The following is a 25599-nucleotide window of genomic DNA, read 5'->3' as shown; positions in this document are numbered from 1 at the left end:
CAAAAAAAATTGTCCAAGGAGAGTGCCCTCTGACCCTGAGTTTAAGCCCCAGAACTGGCGAGAGAGAGGGGGGGGAGGTTTCTGTACTAGAGTAAGCACAGTTTACTTTATTTCACTGAGGATAACTATTAAAAGGCAAACTATTTTTTAAAAAATGGTGCCAGGTGCCAGTGGCTCATGCCTGTATCCTAGCTAATCTGGAGGCTGAGATCTGAGGAACATGGTTTGTAGCCAGCTGTGGCAGGAACCTCTATGAGATATTTTTGTGTAGGTGTGGGTCATGGGGCTTGAATTCGGCCTGGGTGCTGTCCCTGAGCTCTTCAGCTTAAGGCTACTGCCCTACCCTTGAACCAAGTCCCACCTCCCATTTTCTAGAGGTTAATTGGAGATAAGCGTCTCAGGGCCGGGAGTTTGGCTTAGTGGTTAAAGTGCTTGCCTAGCATGCATGAAGACCCGGGTTCGATTCCTCGGTACCACATACATAGAAAAAAAAGCTGGAAGTGGTGCTGAGGCTCAAGTGGTAGAGCTCTAGCCTTGAGAAAGCCCAAGAACGGAGCTCAGGCCCTGAGCTCAAGCACAGGACTGGCAAAAAAAAAAAGATTAGTAGTCTCAGGTCCTTTTGTGCCTGGGCTGGCTTTGAACCTTGATCCTCAGATCTCAGCCTCCTGAGTAGCTAGTATTATAGGTGTGAGCTCTTATCTCCAATTACTCACAGAAAACTCCAGAAGTGGTGCTGTATCTCAAAGTCGTAGAAGGCTATCCTTGAACAAATGGAGCTTAGGGACAGTGCCCAGGCTTCAGAGTTCAAGGCCCAGGACCAAAAAACAAAAACAAAAACAAAAACGATAACTGTTCTGTTTTTTGACTCTAAAAAGTCATAGGCAGATTGGAAAAGATTAGAAGTCAGGCTAGGAGATTGGCCTAGTGGTAGAGTACTTGCCTATCATGCACAAAATCCCAGGTTCTATTCCTCAGTACCACATTCACAGAAAAAGCCAGAAGTGGTGCTGTGGCTCAAGTGGTAGAGCACTAGCCTTGAGAAAGCCCAAGAACGGTGCTCAGGCCCTGAGCTCAAGCACAGGACTGGCAAAAAAAAGATTAGTAGTCAAAGTACTGCAGATTCTAATCGTGGATTTAGTGTTACTTGGTGTGGACAGAATCAGTGCAAAATGAAATCTGAAAATATCCACTGGCTACTGGAGAAGCTCCAGAAAAGACTATAGTCCAAATCTGGCCTGAGAATTAAGAAAGTTGCTTTGGAACTTCAGTTAAAATATAGAAGTCCCATGAGTTTCTTGGCTTTTTTTTCTGTTCCTTTGTGTGCTAGTGCACACAAAGATTTGATGGCAGCAGGGACAATGGGGGGATAGCAGGAAACAAAACCTGAATGATAAAATGTATCTTCTTCAATCAAAGGGGTTTTTCCCTCCTTTTTTTCCTTCTGCTGCTTGATTTCAGCCATGGGCACAGTCACCAAATATTGCACAGAAGAACTGGATACATGAAAGCCCTAACTTCATGGCAGAAGCACTGAAAGTGTGGAGAAACGAATCCACAAGACTGAAGAGACAGGAGCGTGCAACTCAAAAAAATGAAATTACAACGTTATTTCTTGAAGTTCTGGACTCATTCCTGATCTGAGCAAGTATGGATTAGACAGTAAACAATGAAGCACAAACTCCTAAGAATGGAATGAAGACAGACCATGACTCAAGTCCCAGACACTGGACACTGAGGGGCATGTACTTTTGATGAACCAAATATAGTTATAGGCTTTGAAAACTGCCCCGACATTGAAAGCACAGTGCAGAGGAGGGTAGCAAAAACTAGTGGCACAAATCTAAGTTCTTCCTAAACCAAAAATATCAACAATGTGCATAACACCAAAAAGAGATCAAGTCTCATGACAAAATATTCAAAAATGTTCAAACTACAATTCGAAAGTACATGACATGGGTAGCTTCAGCAAATATTTGTCTCCTGCAAAAATACAACAGCTAGATGAAACAGAGGTTGGAATTATCTGGTAAAGTCTTTAAAGAGACCATTAATAAAACTGAGAATGAGCCAGGAGTTGGTGGCTCATACCTATAATCATAGCTATTCAGGAAGCTGAGATCTGATGACTGTGGTTCAAAGCCAGCCTGGATAAGAAAGTCCATGTGACTCATCTGCAATTAACCATTAAAAAACTAGAAGTAGAGCTGTGGTTCAAAGTGGTTCAAGTGTTAGCCTTGAGCACAAGAGACCAGGAATAGCACCCAGTTCCTGAATTCAAGACCATGATAAAAAACAAAAAAAAAAACAACTCCCCCCAAACAAAACAAAACCCACAACTTTTTAAAATTTAGTAAAAGAAAAAAGTGAAACCAAAGGATATTCTCAGAAGAGGATCACAAAGGCCCAATAGCCAAATCATACAAATTAATGATATGTATTAAAATGAACTCCAAGAAAGGAAAACAAGAAGTTTTTGTTGTTGTTGTTATTTTGCCTTTCGTTTTTCTTTTCTCCTTTGTTGCTGGGTTTGGTTTCTGTACCTTTGGTCTTGTTGTCTAAGTTTATCTGTTTTGGTAAGGGTAAGGGGTAGCATAGTAATGGTATGTAAACAGACACAGCAATGACACTCACTAAATACTATGCTGAAAATGAACTATATAACATGTGGGGTGGGTTGGGGGGAAAACTACAAGAAATCATCTTTACAATAAAAATAAATGAATAATTAAGAATTAAAGAAACTCATCAAATTCTAAACAATCAATTCAAATAAGTCTATTATTGGCAAATTCAACCAATCAAATAATGAACTCTACACAACCTTCAAAAATAAAAGGAAGGGGGCTGAGAATGTGGTTTAGTGGTAGAGTGCTTGCCTAGCATGTATGAAGCCCTGAGTTTGATTCCTCAGTACCACATAAAAAGAAAAGGCCAGAAGTGGTGCTGTGACTCAAGGGGGGGGAGTGCTAGCCTTGAACAAAAGAAGCTCAGGGACAATGTCTAAGTCCTGAGTTCAAGGCCCAGAAATGGCAATAAACAAACCAACAAATAGACAAATCAATAAACAGTGGAACACTTGTAAACTCATTATATGAATCTATATTACCTAGCAAAAATAGACCACAATAGAACAATTAGGAAAAAAGGACCTATGTGCTCCATGAAATATCATGCAAAAATACTCAATGAAACAATAATTATTCAAACAATACATAAAGGGAATAATATAACAGAACTATGTTCTGGGAATACAAAGATAGTTTAATATTCTAAAAAGTTGCTTCAAGGGGTCAGAAATTTGGCCAGATGGTAGAGTGCTTGCTTTGCATGCATGAAGACCTGGGTTTGATTCCTCAGTACCACACACATAGAAAAAGCTAGAAGTGGTGCTGTGGCTCAAGTGGTAGAGTGCTAGCCTTGAGAAAGCCCAAGGACAGTGCTCAGGCCCTGAGCTCAAGCCACAGGACAGGCAAAAAAATATTAATAGATCAAAGGAGAAGAAAGGGCCAAGCCCATTTACTCACACTTGTCATCCCAGCTAGTTGGGAGGTAGGGATTAGGAGTACTGACTAAGCAATCCCAAGGCCAGCCTCGGCAAAAAGTTAGTGAGATATGCATCTCACTAAAAAACCAGTTAGACACCACTGCATACAGCAGCAATGCCAAGTACTCAGCAGGTATAGAAAGGAGTATAGTCCAAGGAGAGCAATGCAAAAAGCCTGGATCCTACCTAAAATATAACTAAAGCAAAAAGATCTAGAGATGTAAGTTATAGCAGTTGCCAAGCAAAACAAAATACCCTGAGTTCAACCCCTAGAACCACCACAAAAAGAAGAGAATATTGTGATCTTATCAATGCATGATAAAATGCATATGGAGAAATGTACTGTACATTCATAGAGTAATCTCATGAATAATCTTAGTAAACTAAGAAGAGAACAGACCATCCTCAACCTGTTAAGATATAGCTAGGAAATCTACAGCTGATTACTGTATGCTTTCTTCTTAAGATCAGGATAAGACAAGAATATCTACTCTTCACATTCCTGTTCTTCAACATTTTGAAATACTAAACAAGCTATGTAGATTTTTTAAAATGAAATGAAACTATCCTTAGAAACTATCCTTATAAAAAGACAATATGAACATCTACACACACAAAAAAATCCCAAGGGGCTTGGAGTCTGGCCTAGTGGTAGAGTGCTTGCCTAGCATGCACGAAGACCCAGTTTCAATTCCTTGGTACCACATGCATAGAAAAAAGCCAGAAGTGGTGCTGTGGTTCAACTGGTAGAGCTCTAGCCTTGAGAAAAATGCAAGGACAGTGTTTCAGGCCCTGAGCTCAAGCCCAGGACTGGCCAAAAAAAATTCCAAGAAGTCTATAAAAATACTCCTAGAACTAATAAATAATTTACAAAAGACACAAGTTACAAGGACAACACACCAAAATTATAATTCTATATGTTAAGAGTGGATAATTAGAAGTTAAAATGATTAAAACAATATTTATTATATATAAGTCATTTATGAAATACTGCAGTCTAAATATTGTGTACTAAGGGATTAACTCAGTGGTAGAGCACTTACCTAACATGCACCAGGCCTTACATTTGATACCCAGTATCAGAAGAAAAAAAGGCAATAAAGGTAAAAAAAATAAATAAGAAGAATATACAGGGCTTATATGCTAAAAGCTATAGCTAATGAAAAAAAAAATCAAAGCATGCCTGAATAAGAGAGGTGTACCATATTCATGGATTCAAATACTCACCGAAGTCATTTAGATATTTAACAAAATTCCAATCAAAATCCCAGCAGGATTTCTTTTTTGTAGATAGAGACAATATTATTCTAAAATTTATATGGGAAGGCAAAAGAACCTAAAAAGACAAAATAATACTGAAAAAGAATAAAATTGGAGGAATCACTACTCAATTTTAAAATTTACTATAAAGCTAGTGTAATTGAGAAAGTGAAAAAACAGACATATTGATCAACTGAAAACATCCCAGAAATATGCTTGTATAAATTAACCAATTGATTTCGGACAAAATTGCAAAGGCAAGGGAGAAAAGATATTCTTGTCCCTTTCAATAAATTGTATTTAGACAAGTGGATATCCACATGCAAAACCAAAACCAAATAAAACTTCTTCACACTATACTGAAATAAACTGAAGATTTAAGTGTAAAACATATCACTTAAAAAGAAGCACAGGAAGAGTTAGGCATAGTAATGCATGCCTATAATTCCAGTACTATTCAGGCAGACGTTGTTTCCCCCACCCCCCAAAAAAAGGAATGGGGACATAGTTCCGTGGTGTAGAGTGCCTTCCTAGCACACACAAGGTCCTGAGTTCTTCCCAGCACTTATTTTAAAATGTAGGAAATGACCATACCTGTAATTACACAAAGAATTCTTAGACATGAAATCAAAGATTTCATAGATGACAATAACAGCTAAAATTTTTAAATATTCCTATGCAAAATATTCTGTTAAACGAATAAAAAGACAGGGGCCGGGAGTTTGGTCTAGTGGTAGAGTGCTTGCCTAGTATGCACAAAGACCCGGGTTCGATTCCTTGGTACCACATATGTAGAAAAAAGCCAGAAGTGGTGCTGTGGCTCAAGTAGTAGAGCTCTAGCCTTGAGAAAGTCCAAGGACAGTGCTCAGGCCCTGAGCTCAAGCCCAGGACTGGCAAAAAAAAAAAGAATTAAAAGACAAACAAAATACCGTGAGAAATCAGATGCCTGATAAAGGACTCATAGGCAGAATATATAAAAACATTTAAGCTGAACAATATGCAAATGAATGAAGTTTTTAAATGTGCAAAACACAGTTTTATAAAGATCACTTACCAATGACTAGTAAACACAAGAATAAACTGCCCATCATTAGTCATTTATAAAATGCAAATTGAAACCATGATAGGCCTGGTGCTGGTGACTCATTCCTGTAATCCTAGCTATTCAGGAAACAGACCTGAGGATCATAGTTCTAAGCTAGTCTGGGCAGGGAAGTCTGTGAGACTGTTATCTCAAACACCAAAAAGCTGAAAGTAGAGCTGTGGATCAATTGGTAGAACATTAGTCTTGAGTTTTCAAAAAAAGAGAGAGAGAGAGATGGGGGCCCAGAGTGTGGCCTAATGGAAGACTGCTTGCCTAGCATGTACAAAGACCTGGGTTCAATTCCTTGGTACCACATACATAGAAAAAGCTGGAAGTGGTACTGTGGCTCAAATGGTAGAGCTCTAGCCTTGAAAAAGCCCAAGGACAGTGCTCAAGCCTTGAGTTCAAGCCCCAGGACTGGCAAAAAGAAAAAAAAAACGAAGCTTTGGGGGCCAGGAGTTTGGCCTAGTGGTAGAGTGCTTGCCTAGCATGCACAAAGGCCCGGGTTCGTTCCTCGGTACCATGTACATAGAAAAAAGCCAGAAGTAGTGCTGTGGCTCAAGTGGTAGAGCTCTAGCCTTGAGAAAAGTCCAAGGACAGTGCTCAGGCCCTGAGCTCAAGCTCCATTACTGGTAAAAAAAAATTAGAAAAATTTGAATTAAAAAAAAAATGAAGCGGGGGCCGGGAGTTTGGCCTAGTGGTTAAAGTGCTTGCCTAGCATGCATGAAGACCGGGGTTCGATTCCTCGGTACCACATACATAGAAAAAAGCCAGAAGTGGTGCAAAGGCTCAAGTGGTAGAGCTCTAGCCTTGAGAAAGTCCAAGGCCAGTGCTCAGACACTAAGCTTAAGCCTAGGACTGGCAAAAATAAATAAATAAATAAATAAAATAAAACATATTAAAAAAATGAAGCTTAGGGACAGAGTCCAGGCCCTGAGTTTAAGGCCCAGCATCAAAACAACTAAGAACTATGATAGCTCAGTGGTAGAGCAACTACCTATTATGCACAAGGCCATCACTTGTGCCAGGTGCTGATGGCTCACACCTGTAATCCTCACTACAAGAGGCTAAATTCTGAGGATCCCAGTTCATAGCCAGCCCAGACAAATAAATCTGAGAGACTCTTATCTCCAACTCACCAGCAAAAAGTCAGAAGTAATAGTGTGACTCAAGTGGTAAAGCACCAACATAAGGCCTCAAATTCAAGACCCAATACTGGCATTAAAAAATAACAACAACAAACAATAGCCAGGCACTGCTGGCTCACACATGTAATCCGAGCTACTCAGGAGGCTGAGATCTGAAGATTGCTGTTCAAACCCAGCCTGGGCAGAAAGTCCATGAGACTCTTATCTCCAATTTACCACCAGCAAACCAGAATTGGCACTGTGGCTCAATGTGGTAGAGCACTAGCTTTGAGCTGAAGAGCTCAGATACAGTGCCTAGGCCCAGAGTTCAAGCCCCATGAACAACAAAAAAAATTAAAAATTAAAAAAATTAAAAAGCAACATATGCATTGCTGTATGACTCAGAAATCCCAAACCTATATATTTACACTAGGGAAATGAAAAACTGTGTTCACAGAAAAAGTCTTCACATAATGCTTATAGCAGCTCTATTCATAACCACAATAATTATAATTAACCTAAATATCATTTGAGGGATGAATAAACAAGCTATATAGTACAATGAACATTACTCAGCAACAAAAAGGAATGAGTCATTAATACACATAATATCCAATAACTTCAAAAAATCTCAAAAGCATTATGTTAAATGAAAGAAGTCATTCTTAAAAAATTACAAGCAATAAAATTCCATACATGTGCTATTCTATAGAAGACATTAATACAGTGACAGCAAACATGACCAATGGTCACCACAAGTTAAGGACTGGTTTTATGTTATCACAAAGGGACAGGACAGTACAATTGCTCAGTATCCTGATTGGAATGGTGGTTACATTAAAATCCAGCTGTGAATGCACACACAAGTCAGTTTGTATACTAATTTAAAAATGAAAGTAGCCAGGCACCAGTGGCTCATGCCTGTAATCCTTGCTTCTCAGGAGGCTGATATTTGAGGATCATGGTTCAAAGCCAGCCTGAGCACTAAAGTCCATGAGTCTCTTATCTCCAATTAATCACCAGAAAACAAGAAGCGGTGGTGTGGCTCAAAGTGGTAGGCTGCTAGCCTTAAACTGAAGAGCTCAGGGACAGTGCCCAGGCCCAGATTTCAAGCCCCATAACCAACCATAAATAAATAAATAATAAAAGTAAGCCAGCAAGCCAGTGGCACATGCCTGTAATCCTAACTACTCAGGTGGCTGAGGTTTGAAGTTGGTGGTTTGAAGCCTGCCTAGGCATGATAGTCCATGAGAATCATCTCCAATGACCCACCAAAAGGCTGTGGATTATGTGACAGAGTACAAAGCTCAGGGATAGCACTCAGGCCCTGAGTTCAAGTCCCACAACTGGCACATACCCTAAAACTAATGAGCTTTCAGGATTTTTAGTTTTGTTTTGTAACGATAGATCCCTTTCTTCCATGACTAAAAAGGAATCTGTGATTCTTATTTTACATGGACTTGTTTTAAGTAATCTTTCACGTTATCTGTTTTATTGTCTGGTAAATAATACCTCTATTTGGTTAAAATTGGCTGGGAATATTTCCTAGCATATGCCAGACTCTGAGTGTACACACACACACACACACACACACACACACACACACACACACACAAAATGAGGATAAATCAGAGTATTAACTATAACAAGTTGTTTCTAGTTAAGAAGTTTGTTGTTGTTGTTGTTGTTGGGTTTGAACTCAGGGCATAGAAGCTGTCACTGAGCTGTTTTGCTCAAGGCTATTGTTCTAGCCCTTTGAGCCACAGTGTCACTTCTGTTTTTTGAGTGGTTAATTAGACTGTGAACAACTGTAAACAGGACTGGCTCTGAACAATGATCCTCAGATCTCAGCCTCCAGAGTAGCTAGGATTACTGGTGTGAGCTACCAGTACCCAGCGAGAAAAGGAGATTTTTTTAAGTAGAGTGTTTGTGCTTGATTTTCCAAACTTTTCCAAATGAACTTGTATTACTTAAATCATCAGGTCTAGTTATATCCTTATAAGAAAATTTTAGGGCTTCAGTCTACAAGCATAGAGATGCAAGCAGATAGGAAAAGAAAAGCTAGAAGACACAGAAAAGAACAGGACATTTACCAGTGTTACTGGAGAGTGTAAGAAATCTTGGGAAGAAAGCTCCCTTACCTGAGATTGCTTGAAAACATCCTTGCCAACTACATCCAGGTTTGACGGATCTTTGATGGAACTAACATACTCAGAAACAGCCTTGATTACCACATCACAGGGCGGGAGAACTAGTTGATGAGCTCGGACCTAGAAAAGGCAAGTAAAGGATACTAACATTGAACAAGGATGACCAGTAAGAAAAAAAGTAACTTGGGTGGTCTGCAGTACAGAATTCAAATTCAGTAAATCCATTGAGAGATAAGCTATTTCCATATAGAGTTTTCCCCCTTAATTATTAGTACAGAACATTTTGGAAAGATTTAAAAGTTTAAGGACATTGAAATCATATTCATAATCCTCCTATAGAGGTAGCTACTGTTTTATGACATTGCCATAATTACTTAGTTGACTTTCATGAGAGATTTCAGCTGCTTCCAATGGTTTTTGTTTTTGTTTTGTTCAAGTCCTGGGGCTTGAACTCAGGGTGTGGGCACTATCCTTGATCTTTCTCAAGGGTAGTGTGCTACCACTTGAGCCACACCATTTCCAGCTTTTTCTAGGTATGTTGTACTCAAGAATTGAACTCAGAGCTTTTTGCATGCTAGACAAGCACTCTACCACTAGGCCTGCTTCCAATGATTTTGGCTGGCAAAAGTAATGTGTGCGCTGGGAGTACGGCCTAGAGATAGAGTGCTTATCTAGCATGCACAAAGCCCTAGGATCAACAGTGTTATAGGAGTGCAATAACTTGATGTTTGGTATTGGCATTAAATTACTTTAGATTGATGAAAACAAACCACAGTAAATCTGGCAAAATCTATACAATTGTTGTTAGAACCGTACGTAACAATAATGATTATATTAACTTTCCCAATTTTGTGATATCTGAATGTGTGTGTGTGTGTGTGTGTGTGTGTGTGTGTGTGTGTGTTGCTAGTCCTGGAGCTTGAATTCAGGGCCTGGGTGCTGTCCTTGAGCTTTTTCTCAAGGTTCACACTCAACCACTTGATCCCATAGCTTTACCTCCAGTTGTTTCGTAGTTAACTGGCTATCAAAGACCCATGTACTTTCCTGCCTAGGCTCACTTTGTATCATGATCCTTAGCTCTTAGCCTCCTGAATAGCTAGGATTACAGGCATAAGCCGCCAGCATCTATCTAAATATATACTCTTAAGGAAGCTTTATTCAAGTTATCAACCAAGTCCAACATGATGGTACATCCCTATAGTCCCAGAATTTTATGCAGAATTATTACAAATTCAAAGCTAATCTGGGCTACATGTGAGTTTGGTCTTTATAAACAGAACAACAAAACAAGTTACCAACAAATAGCAAACACTTAGCAGAAAAGGGACCTCAACTTCTAGAACCTGGAAATTGATAGGAAAATACTTGATTTTTCTCTTTGCGTCTGAGCTTGCTTGCTTGCTTGCTTGCTTGCTTTCAGTCCTGGGGCTTGAACTCAGGGCCTGAGCACTGTCCTTGGGCTTTTTCAAGGCTAGCCCTCTACCACTTGAACAGCACCACTTTCAGCTTTTTCATTGTATGTGGTAATGAGGAATTGAACTCAGGTCTTGGTGCATGCTAGGCAAGAACTCTAGGCCACCCTCACAGTCCTTCCTTCTATTTCCATATGGTTTTTCAAAAATCTAGATTTTTTTATGAGATAGGAAACACGTAATATTTATCTTTCTGAGTCTGCTTTATTTTATTCATCTATTATCTTGCAAATGACATTGGGATTCTTTTTTTAAATCATGAATAACATTCTATCATGTATATAGACCACATTTATTAATGGCAGACATTAAATTCCACTGATACCTCATACTCACAAGTGCTGGGATTATCAATGTATACTGTCATGTTCAAGTGAGCATGATCTATCATAAAATAAACCAACCCAGAACTACCCAGTAAGTGTGTCTCTCAAGTGGTAGAGCACCATCCAGAGGGAAAAAATGTGAAAGCAAAAGCACCAAGCCCTTAGTTCAAGCTCCAATATTGGCACAAAACAAACAAAACCTACTCTTGCCAGGCTCTGTTGACTCAGGCCTGTAATCCTAGCTACTCAGGACTGAGATCTGAGGATCAAAGTTCAAAGCCAGTCCCGGGCACAAAAGGACTTGAGACTCTTATCTCCAATTAACCTCTAGAAAATGGGAAATGGGGCTTGCCTTAAGGGTAGGACGGTAGTCTTGGGCTGAAGAGCTCAGGGACAACACCCAGGCCGAGTTCAAGCCCCATGACCCCCCCGCCAAAAAAAAAAGACAGCACATGCTTGGATTCCTTTATACCTCACTAACTCTTATTTTCTTAAGTCTCTTTTCTTGTTCTCTTATCTTCCAACAGTGAGGTGCTCAGAGTTCAGCCTAGTTCCATTCTGTTCTGATTGCACACATGATGGATCACATCTGGACTCATGACTATACAAATATCTACCAATTGTTGACCTCTAAGATTTTATCTCTACCTCTGGCCTTTGCACTCCGGATTTTAATATTTATTTAGTAAACATACTCATTTATATATCAAATATATCTCTGACAATAATATTTCCAAATGGAAATTGCTGGTTTTCCTTTGAAGCTGCTCCTTCCCCATCATCCCTCATTTTCCTAATGGCAACTTTATAATTCCAGTTTTGTAGGAGAAAATTCTTGAGATAGGGCCTGGATAGAAGGCTCAGTGCTAAGCCCTGGGGTCAATACCCCAGTACTGCATACACAGAAAAGGCCAGAAGGGGCGCTGTGGCTCAAGTGGTAGAGCACTAGCCTTGATCACAAAGAGGCTCAGGGACAGTGCCCAGGCCCTGAGTTCAAGCCCCAGGACTAGCAAAAAAAAGTTCTTGGGATAATCTTGTTTTCTATCTTTTTCATACCTCACATTAAGTCTACCACAAGCAGCATTGACTCTCCCTTCAAAATATGTGTAATTAACATCTATCCTTAAAAAAAAAAAGATGAAGCTTGGTGCCAGTGGGTAATGCCTATAATCCTAGCTACTCAGAAAGCTGAGATCTGAGGATCAAGTTTGGAAGCCAAAATGGACAAAAATATCTGTGAGACTCTCATCTCCAATTAATCACCAAAAAGCTAGAAATTGAGCTATAGTTCAAGTGATAACACAAAACAGTTAAAGGACAGTGCCCAAATGCAGTAATTCAAGCTCCAAGACCAGCACACTATCACAAGGGTTACACATCCAATATAGGAAAGAGCCAGCGAATGATACAAAAGAAAAAAAGGGAAAAATGGTTGAATCAATGCCCCTATATTGGGAAGACTAGATAGGAGCTAGTACAATTAGATTTGGCTTTGGGGATATGAAGGAAGGCTGCACATTCAAGGACACAGCAATAACAAACAGGTGAAAAGAGAGGGTGGGAGTTTATAGAAGATTCTTTTCTCATTGTTTCCACTTTCTGAGTGAAATAGAAAAAGGTACCACATACTATCATCTAAACACATGAGCTGATAGTATTAGAGGCTGGAGGAGAGAAGGTATGAAATAACTGTTCAGGATAACGAAGACACAAATGAACTTTCATGTAATCACCAACTGACATTGCCACCAGAAGTATCAGAGGCTATGTTTTAATATTTCCTAAACTGTTAAAAAAGTAACAAAATGCTCATCTGACTTATGTGCCTGATAACTAGTCATATTATCTATCAATCACTGCATTTCTTCTTTTGTAAATTTTCTTCTTTTGTAAGATATTTGAAATGGAATGGAAGATAATTACTCCACCAAGCTCCATTCAAAACTCTGCTATGAGGCTGGGAGTTTGGCCTAGTGGTAGAGTGCTTGCCTAGCATGCATGAAGACCCCTGTTCAATTCCTTGATACCACATATGTAGAAAAAGCCAGAAGTGGTGCTGTGGCTCAAGTGGTAGAGCTTTAGCCTAGAGAAAGCCCAGGGGCAGTGTTAAGGACCTGAGTTCAGTCACCAAGACTGGCAATAAAAATTAATTAATTAATTTAAAAAAACAATGCTGTCGACAGACACAGTGGCTCAAGCTTATAATCCTAGCTACTCTAGATGGTGAGTTTTGAAGATTGTGGTTCAAAGCCACCTCAGGCAGGAAAGACTGAGATACTTTTTTAACCAGTCCTGGAGCTTGAACTCACGACCTGGGAACTGTCCTTGAGCTTCCTCAAGGCTAACACCCTACCACTTGAGCCACAGCACTACTTCTGGCTTTTTCTGTGTATGTGGTTCCAAGGAATAGAACCAAAGGCTATGTGCATATTAGCTAAGCACTCTACCAGTAGGCAAAAACTCCTTACCCAAGACTGATATTCTTATTCCAATTAACCAAAAAAGCTAGAAGCATGTCTGTAGAGTATTAACTTTAACCCAGAAAACTCAAGGACAGTGCCAAGGCACTTAGTTCAAGCCCAGGTCTGGCCCAAAACAAAAGCAAAAAGCTTCTTGTCCCCTAATCTGTGCAGGCAGAAAATGTTGAACATTACCTTAAGTGATGCAAGGGGATGTTCTGGTCCCAACAGGCTCCAGTGAAACGCAGCCAAGTCTTCATCTGGGAGAATGTGGTTACCTATAAAGTACATTGGTCATTTATTAACTGCACAAATACTTTCTTCCATAACTTTTTATTGTTATTATAAAGGTTATGTAAAAAGGGATAATAGTTACATAAGTCAGGTAAAAAAGTACATTTCTTCTTTAAAAAAAAATTGAATCCGGGCGTGGTGGCTCAGGCCTGTAATCCTAGCTACTCACGAGGATGAGATCTGAGGTCAAGGTTCAAAGCCAGCCTGGGCACTAAAGTCCATGAGACTCTTATCTCCAGAAAACTAGAAGTGGTGCTACAGCTCAAGGGTAGAGCAGTAGCCTTGAGCTGAAGAGCTCAGAGATAGGGCCGAGGCCCAGAGTTCAAGCCCCACAACCACCACCAACAACAACAAAAAAAAGGTGACAATTTGGCCTAATGCTAGAATGCTTGCAATTACATGCACAAAAACCTGGGTTTGATTCCTTGGTACTACATAGACTTATTGCTAGAAGTGATGCTATAGCTCAAGTGGTAGAGCTCTAGCCTTGAGAAAGCCCAAACACAGTGTTCAGGCCCTGAACACAGTGTTCAGGCCTCCTCTTACCCTCGCAAAGAGGGTACAATTTGCCTAGTACAAATGTTTTCTTAGAAATCTTTTAGCCAGGTACCAATGTCTTATGCCTCTAATCTTAGCTACCCAGGAGGCTGAGCTCTAAGGATTATAGTTCGAAGCCAGTCCAGGCAAAAAAGTCACTGAGAGAAAAACCACTAAGAACTGCAAGTGGTGTTATGGCTCAAAGTGGTAGAGTGCTAGCTAGCCTTGAATAAAAGAGCTCAGGAAGAGCACCTAGGACCTGAGCTCAAGCTCCATGACCAGATAATGATAATAAAACAAACCTCTAAACCATGAAATGAGTCTTAGGAGAGAAAATAATCAAATAATTCACATAGATATATAGTTTCTTTTTCTTTCTGGTGCCAGTACTAGAGCCTGAATTCCTAGGCAAGTCTAGAAGACTTTTCACTCAAGAATTTCTTCTACCATTTAAGCCACATCTCCATTTCTGGCTTTCTGCAGGCTATTTTTAGTGATAAATGTCACTGATTTGTTGTCTTGAGGTAGCTTCTAGTCATGATTCCTGCATCTCAGTGTCCTGAGTAATAAGGATAGTAGACATGAACAACTGGTACCCAGCAACACTTGTATGCATGCTGCACCCTTGAGCTTAGAGCCTAGGTGCTATGCATGTATGTGTATCTGTACTATTCCTGAAGCTTGAGCTTAGAGCCTAGGTGCTGTCCCTAAGCTTATTTTCTCATAGCTAGTGCTCTACCATTTGAGTCAAAGCTCCAATTATAGCTTTTTGGTAGGTAGAGATAAGAGTCTCATGAACTTTCCTGGCTGGCTGGTCTCGAACTTTTGATCAAGGCTACTGCTCTACTAGTTGAGCCACAGCATGACTTATGACTTCCAGCTTTTTCTGTGGATGGGATATCAAGGAATCGAACCCAAGGCTTCATGCATGCTATGCAAGCACTCTACCACTATTCCATGCTCCAGGCCAAACACTTACTGATGTAATAATTATGCTAGCTATGTGTTCATTACCAAATATAGATCTCGGGCCTTACACATAACTATATCTTTGCAATAATCATGCATAGCAGATAAAGAAAAAAAATAAATAATTGATGAAGATTAATAGAGGAACGGATATGCAATCAAGCAACAGGTGGGGTTTCACTGGACAATTCCTTCAATTTTGCTGCAATTTTGGAATTTTCATAAAACATCAGCACAAAAGAAACAGAAAATCATAATCACAAATTTGTGTTTCTGATCTAAGTCAAATGATCAGAATAGGGAATCCAACATGACTAAGACCAGTACGATATTTGGCCTAAAATATACTCTATAAATACAGTTAGGAAATGTGACAAAAGTTTTGTAAGAATTAAAATGATGTTCTGGGACTATAATGTGACAATTTAATTAAGTCAGACATGCTGAATTTTTAGAAGCTCAGGTGCCAGATATAACCATGCTTGGCATGAGGTTTCTCAAAAGGTAAATCAAAGCAGTTGCTGATGGCTTATGCCTGTAAACCTAGCTACTCAGGAGGCTGAAATCTGAGGATTGCGGTTCGAAGCTATTCCTGGCAGGAATGTCTATGAGACTCTTTATCTAGAATTAACCCAGAAAATCAGTAGTCAAGCTCTGGCTCAAAGAGATAGAATGCTAGCCTTGAGCAAAAGATCTAAGTGAAAGTGCCCAGGCCCTGAGTTCAAGTTCTACAACCAACAAAAAAATAGGTAGGGCCGGGAGTATGGCCTAGTGGTATGCCTAGCATGCATGAAGCCTTGCATTTGATTCCTCGTTACCATATACACAGAAAAAGGCAGAAGTGGCACTGTGGCACAAGAGGCAGAGTGCTAGCCTTGAGCAATAAATAAGTAATAAATAATCATTTTATAAAAAGGTAAATCCAAGAAAAGACAAATTAACTATCGTTAGCTGTCATATCTTAACAATACAGGGGGGAAACTACTTACCTAACAGTGCTGCAAAAATGGGGAAATTCATCCGCTTCAGGCCCAGCTGCTTTGCCACCTCTTGCATCAGAAACTGATTGGTAGTGAGGTTCTTTCCGTTCCAGCTCAGCTTCAGAGCATGAGAACTGTAGTAAAAGGGAATATTGTAGAGAGCATACTCGGAGTCATGAGCAAGAAGGCCATGGAAGCCATTATCCCGGAAAAAAGCTACCACTTCCAAATGGTGGTCTTCAAGGCTCTGAAAGACCTAGGAAAGAAAAGAAAGGTATCAGGTCAGAGAAACTGGTATGTTTTGTTAGAAATCAGAATGCTTAGTAAATCAATGTAGACCTTGTGACACTTAAGATTACATGAATATAAGCTCGTTCCAATATTCCTAGTTATTTAGGAGGATGAGATCTGAGGACAGTGGTTCAAAGCCAGCCCAGGCAGGAAAATCCAAGAGACCCTTCCTTTTTCTTGCCAGTCCTGGGACTTGAACTCAGGGCCTAGGCACTGTCCTTGGTCACTTTTGATCAAGGCTAGCTCTCTGCAACCTGAGCCACAGCGCAATTTCCAGCTTTTTCTGTGTATGTGGTACTAAGGAATCGAACCCAAGGCTTCATGCATGCTAGGCGAGCACTTTACCACTAGGCTACTCTCCTGGCCCTCCAGGAGACACTTATGTCCACTTAACTAGCAAAAAGTCAGAAATGGAGCTGTGATTCAAGTGGTAGAGCAGTAGTCTTAAGCACAAAAGCACGGAGACAGTGCCTAGGCCCTGAGTTCAAGATCCATGACTGACTCCCTCTCTCTTTCTCTCTTTCTCTCTCACGAGTGCACGCACATATGCACACACACGCACACACACGCACACACACACACAATTATATGTAGCTAAAAAGAACACTCTTAAAAAGAACCACACAGCCCAGGTACTGGTAGCTCATGCTTGTGTTTCTAGCTGCTGAAGAGACTGACATCTGGGGACTGAAGTCAGCCAGGACAGGAAAGTCCAAGAGACTCTTACCTCTTACTAAACCACCAAAAATCCAGAAGTGAAGCTGTGACTCAAGGGGCAGAGTGCCAGCCTTGAGCAAACAAGCTAAGGGACAGTAGCTAGGCATTGAGTCCAAGTCAGCTCTAGCAAAAGATGCACGACTATCTCTCCATTTGATTGTAGGAATATCAGTATGAAATGTTCGCCTATATTGTAAGCTACTTACATCTCAAGTACTGAAGTAATATTATTTATCAGTTATCAGACACTGTTCAAAACCCACTGCAGGCCCGTTAACCTTACATAAGATATTATTACAATAATCCTTCCTCGTTTGCCAGAATATGTTCAAGACCCCCAGTAAATGCTTGAAATGGCTGATAACTGACAAACTCTAGAGACTATGCTTTTTTCATACATACACACACACACACACACACGCACGCACGAACGCGCGCGTGCACGCACATGTACACATGTACACACGTACACACACACTCACTCACAAACACACACACACACTCTTGTACTGGAAGCCGGGCTTGATGGCTTATGCCTGTAATCCTAAATACTCAGGAGGCTGAGATCTGGGGATGGCTGTTCAAAGCCAGCCCAGGCACTAAAGAATGTGACTCTTATTAACCACAAGAAAATGGGAAGTGGAGCTGAGGCTCAACTGGTAGGGTGATAGCCTTAAGATGAAGAGGTGAGGGACAGTGCCCAGGCCCAGAGTTCAAGCCCCATGACCCACAAAACAAACAAACAAACAAAAAACATTGTACTTGTGTGCTGTCTCAGGTTTCTTACTCAAAGCTGGTGCTATACCACTTGAATCACAGCTCCACTTCCAGCTTTTTATGCTAGCTAGAGAAGTCTCATGGATTTTTCTGCCCAGGCGGGCCTCGAACAGCAATCATAACATCTCATCCTCCTCAGTAACTAGAATTACTGGCATGAGTCACTGGCACTCCGGCCTACCTTTTCCATATTCAGAAAGAACTTACCAGCCATTGTGGTGGTAATTTAGGACACCGAAGATGCAATGGCAAAACTAACTTAAACTACTTTTTCCTTCAACACATTTTTTCTTTTCTTATTTTTGTGCTAGTACAGGGGGCTTGAATTCAAGGTCTCACACACTCCCTTAGCTTTATTTTCAAAGTTGGCATTTATTGCTTGACTAACACTTTCATTTCCAGTGTTTTGCAGGTTAATTAAGAATCTATGGGATTTGTTTGCTGAAGCTGGCCTCAAACTGGGATCCTCAAATCTCAGCCTCCTGAGCAGGTAGAATTACAGGCATGAGCCACCAGTGCCTGTATATTGTCTCTTTTTCTAATCCACACTTTTATTAACGTGAAGTAGTTGCACAAAGGGGTTTCATTTTAACTTGTCCATATATGCATACAATATACCACAATCAGTCTCATCTCCTCTATCACTCTTTCTCATCCTCCATCCCTGCTTTGAAACACAACAGAAGAAATCTTCACAGATAAGACTAATTTCCCCCGTGAGATGTTAGCAAGCTCAGTATGAGGCTTCCTTACTGAGTTGAGAGCTTTCACCTGTTTATGTAACAAAGCATTTGACTGATTCCCTTCAGCATATCTGAACCACCAGCATCATTACCTTTGTACAAAGGAAGCCACTAGTGTAAAATAAAAGCTACCAAATCACAAGCACTGTGATACTACTGAGTTTAACCATCAAGACAGCCACTAGCTGACAATGTGTGCAGCATAGGCAGGCACGGGAGGAAGGGATCATAACTATATCCTGGATTCATACTGGATATGAAACAGGCTGGCGTAAAATGTCATCAGACTTCTTAGAATGTTCACTTCTGCAATGTTCTATTTAATATTTTATTTGTTTTAACTGTTTTTTTTAATATCTTTACTTATTAGGTCCTGTGGATCAAATCCAGGATGTACTTGCTAGACAAGCAGTTTGCCACTACATCCCAGCCCTATATCTAATATTTTAAATAGAGATTCTCAGGCCCCGTTTGGCTACAAGCACCTGAAAATATAAAAAGTAAAACTAAGGTTGAAGGCCGGGAGTTTAGCCTAGTGGTAGAGTGCTTGCTTTGCATGCAGAAGGACCCAGGTTCGATTCCTCTGTACCATATACATAGAAAAAAAGCCAGGAGTGGTGCTGTAGCTCAAGTGGTAGAGCTGTAGCCTTGAGAAAGTCCAAGGACAGTGCTCAGGCCTTGAGCCCAAGCCCAGGACTGGCAAAAACAAAACAACAAACAAAAAACAAAAACTAAGGATTAGAGGGATACTAGTGTACCTCTATTTTGTCAACATTGGTTAATGAGGCGCAAAGGTAAGAGGGCTTAACCAAAGTCACAAAGCTAAAAATGTACATGAAAACATGCTCACCATGATTATTCATTAGAGAAATGTCAATCAAGTCAGGTGAAAATGGCTCACGCCTGCAATCCTAGCTACTCAGGAGGCTGAGATCTGAGGATCACAGTTCAAAGCCAGCCCAGGCACTAAAGTCTGTGAGATGCTTATCTCCAATTACCCATCAGAAAATTGGAAGTGACACTGTGGCTCAAAGTGGTAGAGCACTAGACTTGAGCTGAAAACTCAGGGACAACGCCCAGGCCCAGAATTCAAGCCCCACAACAGACAAAAAAGAAAAAAGAAAGACTGAAAGAACAAAAGAAAGAAAAAGAGAGAAAGAAAGAAAGATGACCAACTACTTTAAAGATAAAAATATCATTGAAAAAAAAGAGAAAAATATCAATCAAAACTATAGTGAGAAGCCGGGTACTGGTGGCTCATGCCTGTAATCCTAGCTACTCAGAAGGCTGAAATCTGAGGATGCCAGCTCGGGCAGAAAAGTCTATGAGACTGGGGCTTGAACTCAGAGTCTGGCCCTCACCCTTAACTTCTGCTCTGAAAGTTAGTGCTCTACCAGCTGAGCCATACCTCCACTTATAGCTGTTTGGTCATTAGTTGGAATAAAGAGTTTACAGACATTTTTCTTTGGCATGAGTTGGCTTTGAACTGTGATTCTCAGATCTCAGGCTTCTGAGAAGCTAGGGTTCCAGGCATAAGCCACTGGTTTCTGGCTTTCTCTTCTTTCCTTCTTCTTTTTTTAAATTTAATTTAATTTTAATGTATAGAGAGGTCACAGTTACATTCACCAGATAGAAGATGTATTATTTCTCACACATTGATACCCCTTCTCATGTTTTTGTCTTTTCTTCTTTTCTTTCTTTCTTTCTTTCTTTCTTTCTTTCTTTCTTTCTTTCTTTCTTTCTTTTCTGTTCTTTTCTTTTTCTTAATATTGGCAGTAATGAAGGTTCCACTCAAGGCCTTGGGCTTACTAAGCATATACTCTACCACTTGAGCCAAACCCCTAGACTTTTTGGTTCAGTTATTTTTGGGACTATGGCCTTATGTTTATGCCCGAACCTGGACCATGATCCTCCTTATATAAGCTTCCTAGTAACATAAGGATGAGCTACTACATCCAACTATTGATTGAAAGAGGGATATCACTAGCTTTTTGTCTGGGTTGGCCTTAAATCTAATCCTTCAGATCACTCCCTCCTGAGTAGCTAGAATAACAGTTGTGAGCTATTGCCCTCAGCTCCAATTTTTTTAGGTATATGTCCAAAAGTAGTTAGATCAAGGCTGTTCTATTTTTAATTACTGAGGAATGTCCATACTGTCATCATATCAATTACAATTCTACCAACAGTGAACAAGTGTTTCAATTTTTCCACATCTTTAACAAGACTTATTTTGTTTTCATTTAATAGTAGCCATACCAATGAGCGTAAAGTGATATTTCATAGTGGTTTCTTCATTTGTACAGCTCTGACGATTAGTAATGTTGAGCATCTTTTCATATGCTTACTGATGAATTCCAGAAATCAAATCACTTCCAACATAAATACTTCATTATTTCTTACAGTCAGGAGTTAAAAATAGTATAACCAGCTGGTTGCCAGTGGCTGGTATGTATATTATTAGCTACTCAGATGGCTGAGATCCAGAGGTTTGCAGTTTAAGGCAGGCCCAGATAGAAAAGTCCAGAAAATTCCATCTCCACAATCAGCAAAAAGCTGGGCTGGAGGAGTTGATCAAGTGGTAGGGAGCCAACCAAGCAAGCACAGTGCCCTGAGTTTAAACCACAATAACGGGGAAAAATAATCAACACAGCTATAATACCATTATTAGAGTCAACTAATTTAACAATATTTTTGAAATTGTTATTAAATAGCTCCCCAAAGAGGTTTCAAGTCCATATGACAGGTTATGAGTACAATACAGCAAACAGTAACTTTGAGTGTTGATGAGTCAGTCCTGGGGCTGAATTCAGGGCCTGAATGCTATCTCTGAGATCTTGCGCTCAAGGCTAGTGCTCTACCACTTGAGCCACAGCTCTACTTCCAGATTTTTGAGTAGTTTATTGGAGTTAAGAATATCACAGACTTTCCAAACTAGGCTGATTACCAATAATGATCCTCAGATCTCAGCCTCCTCCCTGAGTGGCTGTAATTACAGGCATGAGCCACCAGTGCCAAGCTCCGCCATTATTAAATAATCATCAGAATAATATAATTATTTAACAAAATGTGTCAATGGAGAACTATATGAGAAGAAAAAAATAGATCCATACTTCACAATTCAACTAGAAGAACCATTAAAATCTGCTTAGTAGATAGAAGATACTATTAGAAAAAGTTAAATTATCAAAAGAGATTATTCAACAAAGGATATAAATGGAGAATTATATGAGATTACAGGCGTGAGCCACCAGCACCTGACCCACTGTCATATTTTCTCTGTGCTTGATACAACCTCATGTTATTCCATTCATCATGGCCATATAGCCTAGGGGATATTCTATCGTAGCTAAGGTAAGGAATTATATGATAGTGAAATGACAATATCACCTAATAATATAGTTCTCTGAATATACCCCTGTGGTGAATTGGTGCATGATTAGGAAAATCCAGTAAAACAAAAGAAAAACACTAACTCAATTAATTATATAAAAACAAACACTTCTATAGTATGATTGCTTAAGTGAATGATCAGATAATAAGAAAAGAAATCAAACTTTTCTGCTTGAGAGAAAGCAGCATAGTGCCAGGCTCCAGTGGCTCACACCTGTAAGCCTACTCAGGAGGCAGAGATCTGAGGATCATGGTTCAAAGCCAGCCTGGATAGAAGTCTCATGAGACTCTCATCTCCAATTAACCACTCAAAAACAGGAAGTTTCCCTGTGGCTCAAGTAGTAGAGTGCAAGCCTTGAACACAAAGAGGCTCAGGGACAGCACCTAGGCCCTGAATTCCAGCCCCACAACCAACCAAAAAGAAAAAGAAATATAGGTAACTCAAAAGACAAACCATCATCTTGGGCATCTATCCAGAATATTACAAGTCAGGATACAGTAAAGCCACATGCACATCCATGTTGACTGATAGCCAAGTTATAGAAACAGCGCAAATGCCCTATAATGGATGACTCTGAAGCTAGCCTAAGCTACATAACCCCTATCCCCAAAGAAATACCTGTCCCCTCAAAGGAACATTGACAGTAGTTAGAGGATTATCAGCAAAGAAAATAAGAGGTCATGATGAAATCTATTTCTAAAACTTTGAGAAAGACAATAGAAAAAGAAGTAATAGAGGGAGAATAAGAAAGAATCTAAAGGGACTAGAAATGTGGCTTAGTGGAAGAGTGCATGCCTTGCATGTATGAAGCTCTGAGTTCAATTCTTCCATACCACATAAGCAGAAAAAGCTGGAAGTAGTGCTGTGGAGCAAATGACTGTCAGGAACAGTGTCCAAACCCTGAGTTCAAGCCCCACTACTAGAGAAAAAAAAAGAATCTAGAGGATGAATGATAAATATATACATATATGGAAATATCAAATAAAACTCCTCACATTGTAAAAGTAATATGTACAAATGGAAATATAAGCTGGGCCCTGGTGGCTTACTTCCGTAATCCAAGCTACTCAGGAGGTTGAGATTTGAGGCTTGAGGTTCAAAGTCATACCAGGCAGGAAAAGTCTGTGAGACATTCATATACAATTAATCACCAAAAAAATCAGAAATGGAACTATGACTCAAGTGGTAGAACACTAAAGCAAAAAAAGCTCAGGAATAGCACCTTGGCTCTAAGTTCTAACCCTAGGACTGGCAAGAAAGAAAAGAAAAGAAAAGAAAGAATTAATTTAGGTCTTGACTTCAATTCCCACAACTGTCATAAAGAGTGAAAATACTGGGCCAGGAGTTTGGTCTAGTGGTAGAGTGCTTGCCTAGCATGCACGAAGACCAGGGTTTGATTCCTCGGTACCACATACATAGAAAAAAAAAGCTGGAGGTAGTGCTGAGGCTCAAGTGGTAGAGCTCTAGCCTTGAGAAACTCCAAGGACAGTGCTCAGGCCCTGAGCTCAAGCCCAGGACTGGCAAAAAAAAGTGAAAATACTGAAACAACAGTGAATGCTGGCACCGGGATGGGAGAGCAACCTCATACATTTGTGGGAATGTAAATTACTGCAGCCACTATGGAAATCAACATGAAAGCTATTCAGAAAATTAAAAACAGGAAACGCAAGTGTGGTTCAAGGGGTAGAGTGTCACCTTTGAGTAAAAAAGCTGAACAAGAGCCCAAGGCCAGATGGGCGCCGGTGGCTCAGGCCTGTAATCCTACCTACTCAGGAGGCTGAGCTCTGAGGATCATGGTTCAAAGCCAGCCTGAGCAGAAAAGTCCCCATAAGACTCTTATCTCCAATTCACCACTCAAAAACTGGAAGTGGGGTTCATGTGGTAGAGCACTAGCCTTGAGCACAAAGAGACTCGGGAACATTGTCCAGGCCCTGAGTTCAAGCCCCCTGACAAAAATGAAAAACAAAAAAAAGCACACGGCCCTGAGGTCATGCTCTAAAACCAGTAAAAACTAAACTGAAAGCACACCTCCTTTATGATCCTTCTACGCCACTCCTGGCTATATACCTGATAAAATATGAGTAAATATAGACTCTCTTAGAGAGACACCTTCACATATTTACTGCAGCAATCCTCACAAATAGGTAAATGTATTATACACATACAACGAAGTACTATTCAGCTAGAATGAATGAAATGATATCTGCAGGAATCTGGATAAAAGCAGAGACCATCATATTTACTGGAAGAACAAGCTATTCCTCAAGAAAATAAATATGGCATATTTCCTCTCATATGTAAAATCTAGATAAAATTAAGACATGAGCCAGGCACCTGTGGCTTACATCTGAAATCCTAGCTACACAGGAAGCTGAGATCTGAGGATCACAGTTCAAAGCCAGACCACAGGAAAGTTCATGACACTCTTACCTCCAATAAACTACCCAAAAAGCTCGAGGTGGCATAGTGGCTCAACTGGCAGAGCACTGACCTTGATCAAAAGAGGCTTAGGGATAGCACATAGGGCCTGGAGTTCAAGCCTCAGGGTTGGCACCAAAATTAAATATATACAAAATAATGACATGAGTTGAGCACCTGTGGCTCAACGTATTCTCAGGAGGCAGCAATTTGACAATCCTGATCCCAACCCAGGCAGGAAGTCCATAAGATTCTTATTTCCAATTAACCACCAAAAAACCATTAAGTGGTACTATGCCGGAGCCAGCCGGCTGCAAATTGGGATTCCTGAAATAGTGGGCAGGGACTAGGAAAAAATAGAAGAGAGACAAACAGATAGGGTTCGGGAGGACTACAGCCCAAGACAGCAGCCCAAGAAAGCTGTGAGCTCAAGACTGCAGCCTAAGACTGTAGTCTAAGACTGTAGCCTAAGACTGTAGCCCAGTTTATTTCAAGTTCTGACTAGGGAACTGCCAGGGGCTACATTTGTACAAAATAGTAATCAAGTCGCAAATAGGATAAATGAGAAGCAATTAACATTGCCCAAAGTCATCTTAATAAGAAGTGATTGACATAGCTTAAAGTGATCCTGATAAGAGCTACTTCCTTGTGTACCCAATTGTGTGGGTCCAAGGTCACTGACCCCACAGTCACGGTCACTGACCCCACAGTCTGACCCCACAGTCGGTCCCCAACATCTGGCTCGAAGTGGTAACAGTGCTACTCTTGAATTAAAAAAAAAAAACCTCAGGGACAGCACCCAGGCCCTGAGTTCAGCCTCCAGGATCAGCACAACACTAAACAAATACAAACATGAAAGTTGAAGGCAGAGCCAGCCGTGGTGGCTCACATCTATAATCCTAGATACTCAGGAGGCTGAGATCTGAGGATCTCCGTACAAAGCCAGCCCAGGCACAAAAGGCCCAGAGACTCTTATCTCCAATTAATTACTAAAAGATAGGAAGTGGGGCTGTACCTTCAGGGGTAGGGTGGTTGCCTTGAACTGAATTGCTTAGGGACA

The 25599-nt window shown here is 40.4% G+C and overlaps 1 protein-coding gene across 2 annotated transcripts in view; it reads right to left on the bottom strand.

Annotated features, from left to right (window-relative positions):
* The window catches only part of Fam120c (family with sequence similarity 120 member C), a 110013-nt gene that overhangs the window by 59565 nt on the left and 24849 nt on the right, over nt 1-25599 (bottom strand). For both annotated transcript variants that reach the window (XM_090326811.1, XM_090326812.1), the window contains exons 2-4: nt 16212-16458; nt 13618-13700; nt 9157-9285 (exon numbers count right to left, since the gene is read on the bottom strand). In XM_090326811.1, the coding sequence (XP_090182937.1) occupies nt 9157-9285; nt 13618-13700; nt 16212-16458 (459 nt within the window). The remainder of the gene's footprint in view (nt 1-9156; nt 9286-13617; nt 13701-16211; nt 16459-25599) is intronic.

The sequence above is a fragment of the Megascapheus bottae genome, chromosome X, assembly GCF_031878675.1.
Source record: "Megascapheus bottae isolate mThoBot1 chromosome X, mThoBot2.hap1, whole genome shotgun sequence".
NCBI classification, from domain to species: Eukaryota; Metazoa; Chordata; class Mammalia; order Rodentia; family Geomyidae; genus Megascapheus; species Megascapheus bottae.
Note: the sequence above shows the minus strand (reverse complement) of the source record. Positions and strands in the feature narration are given on the sequence as shown.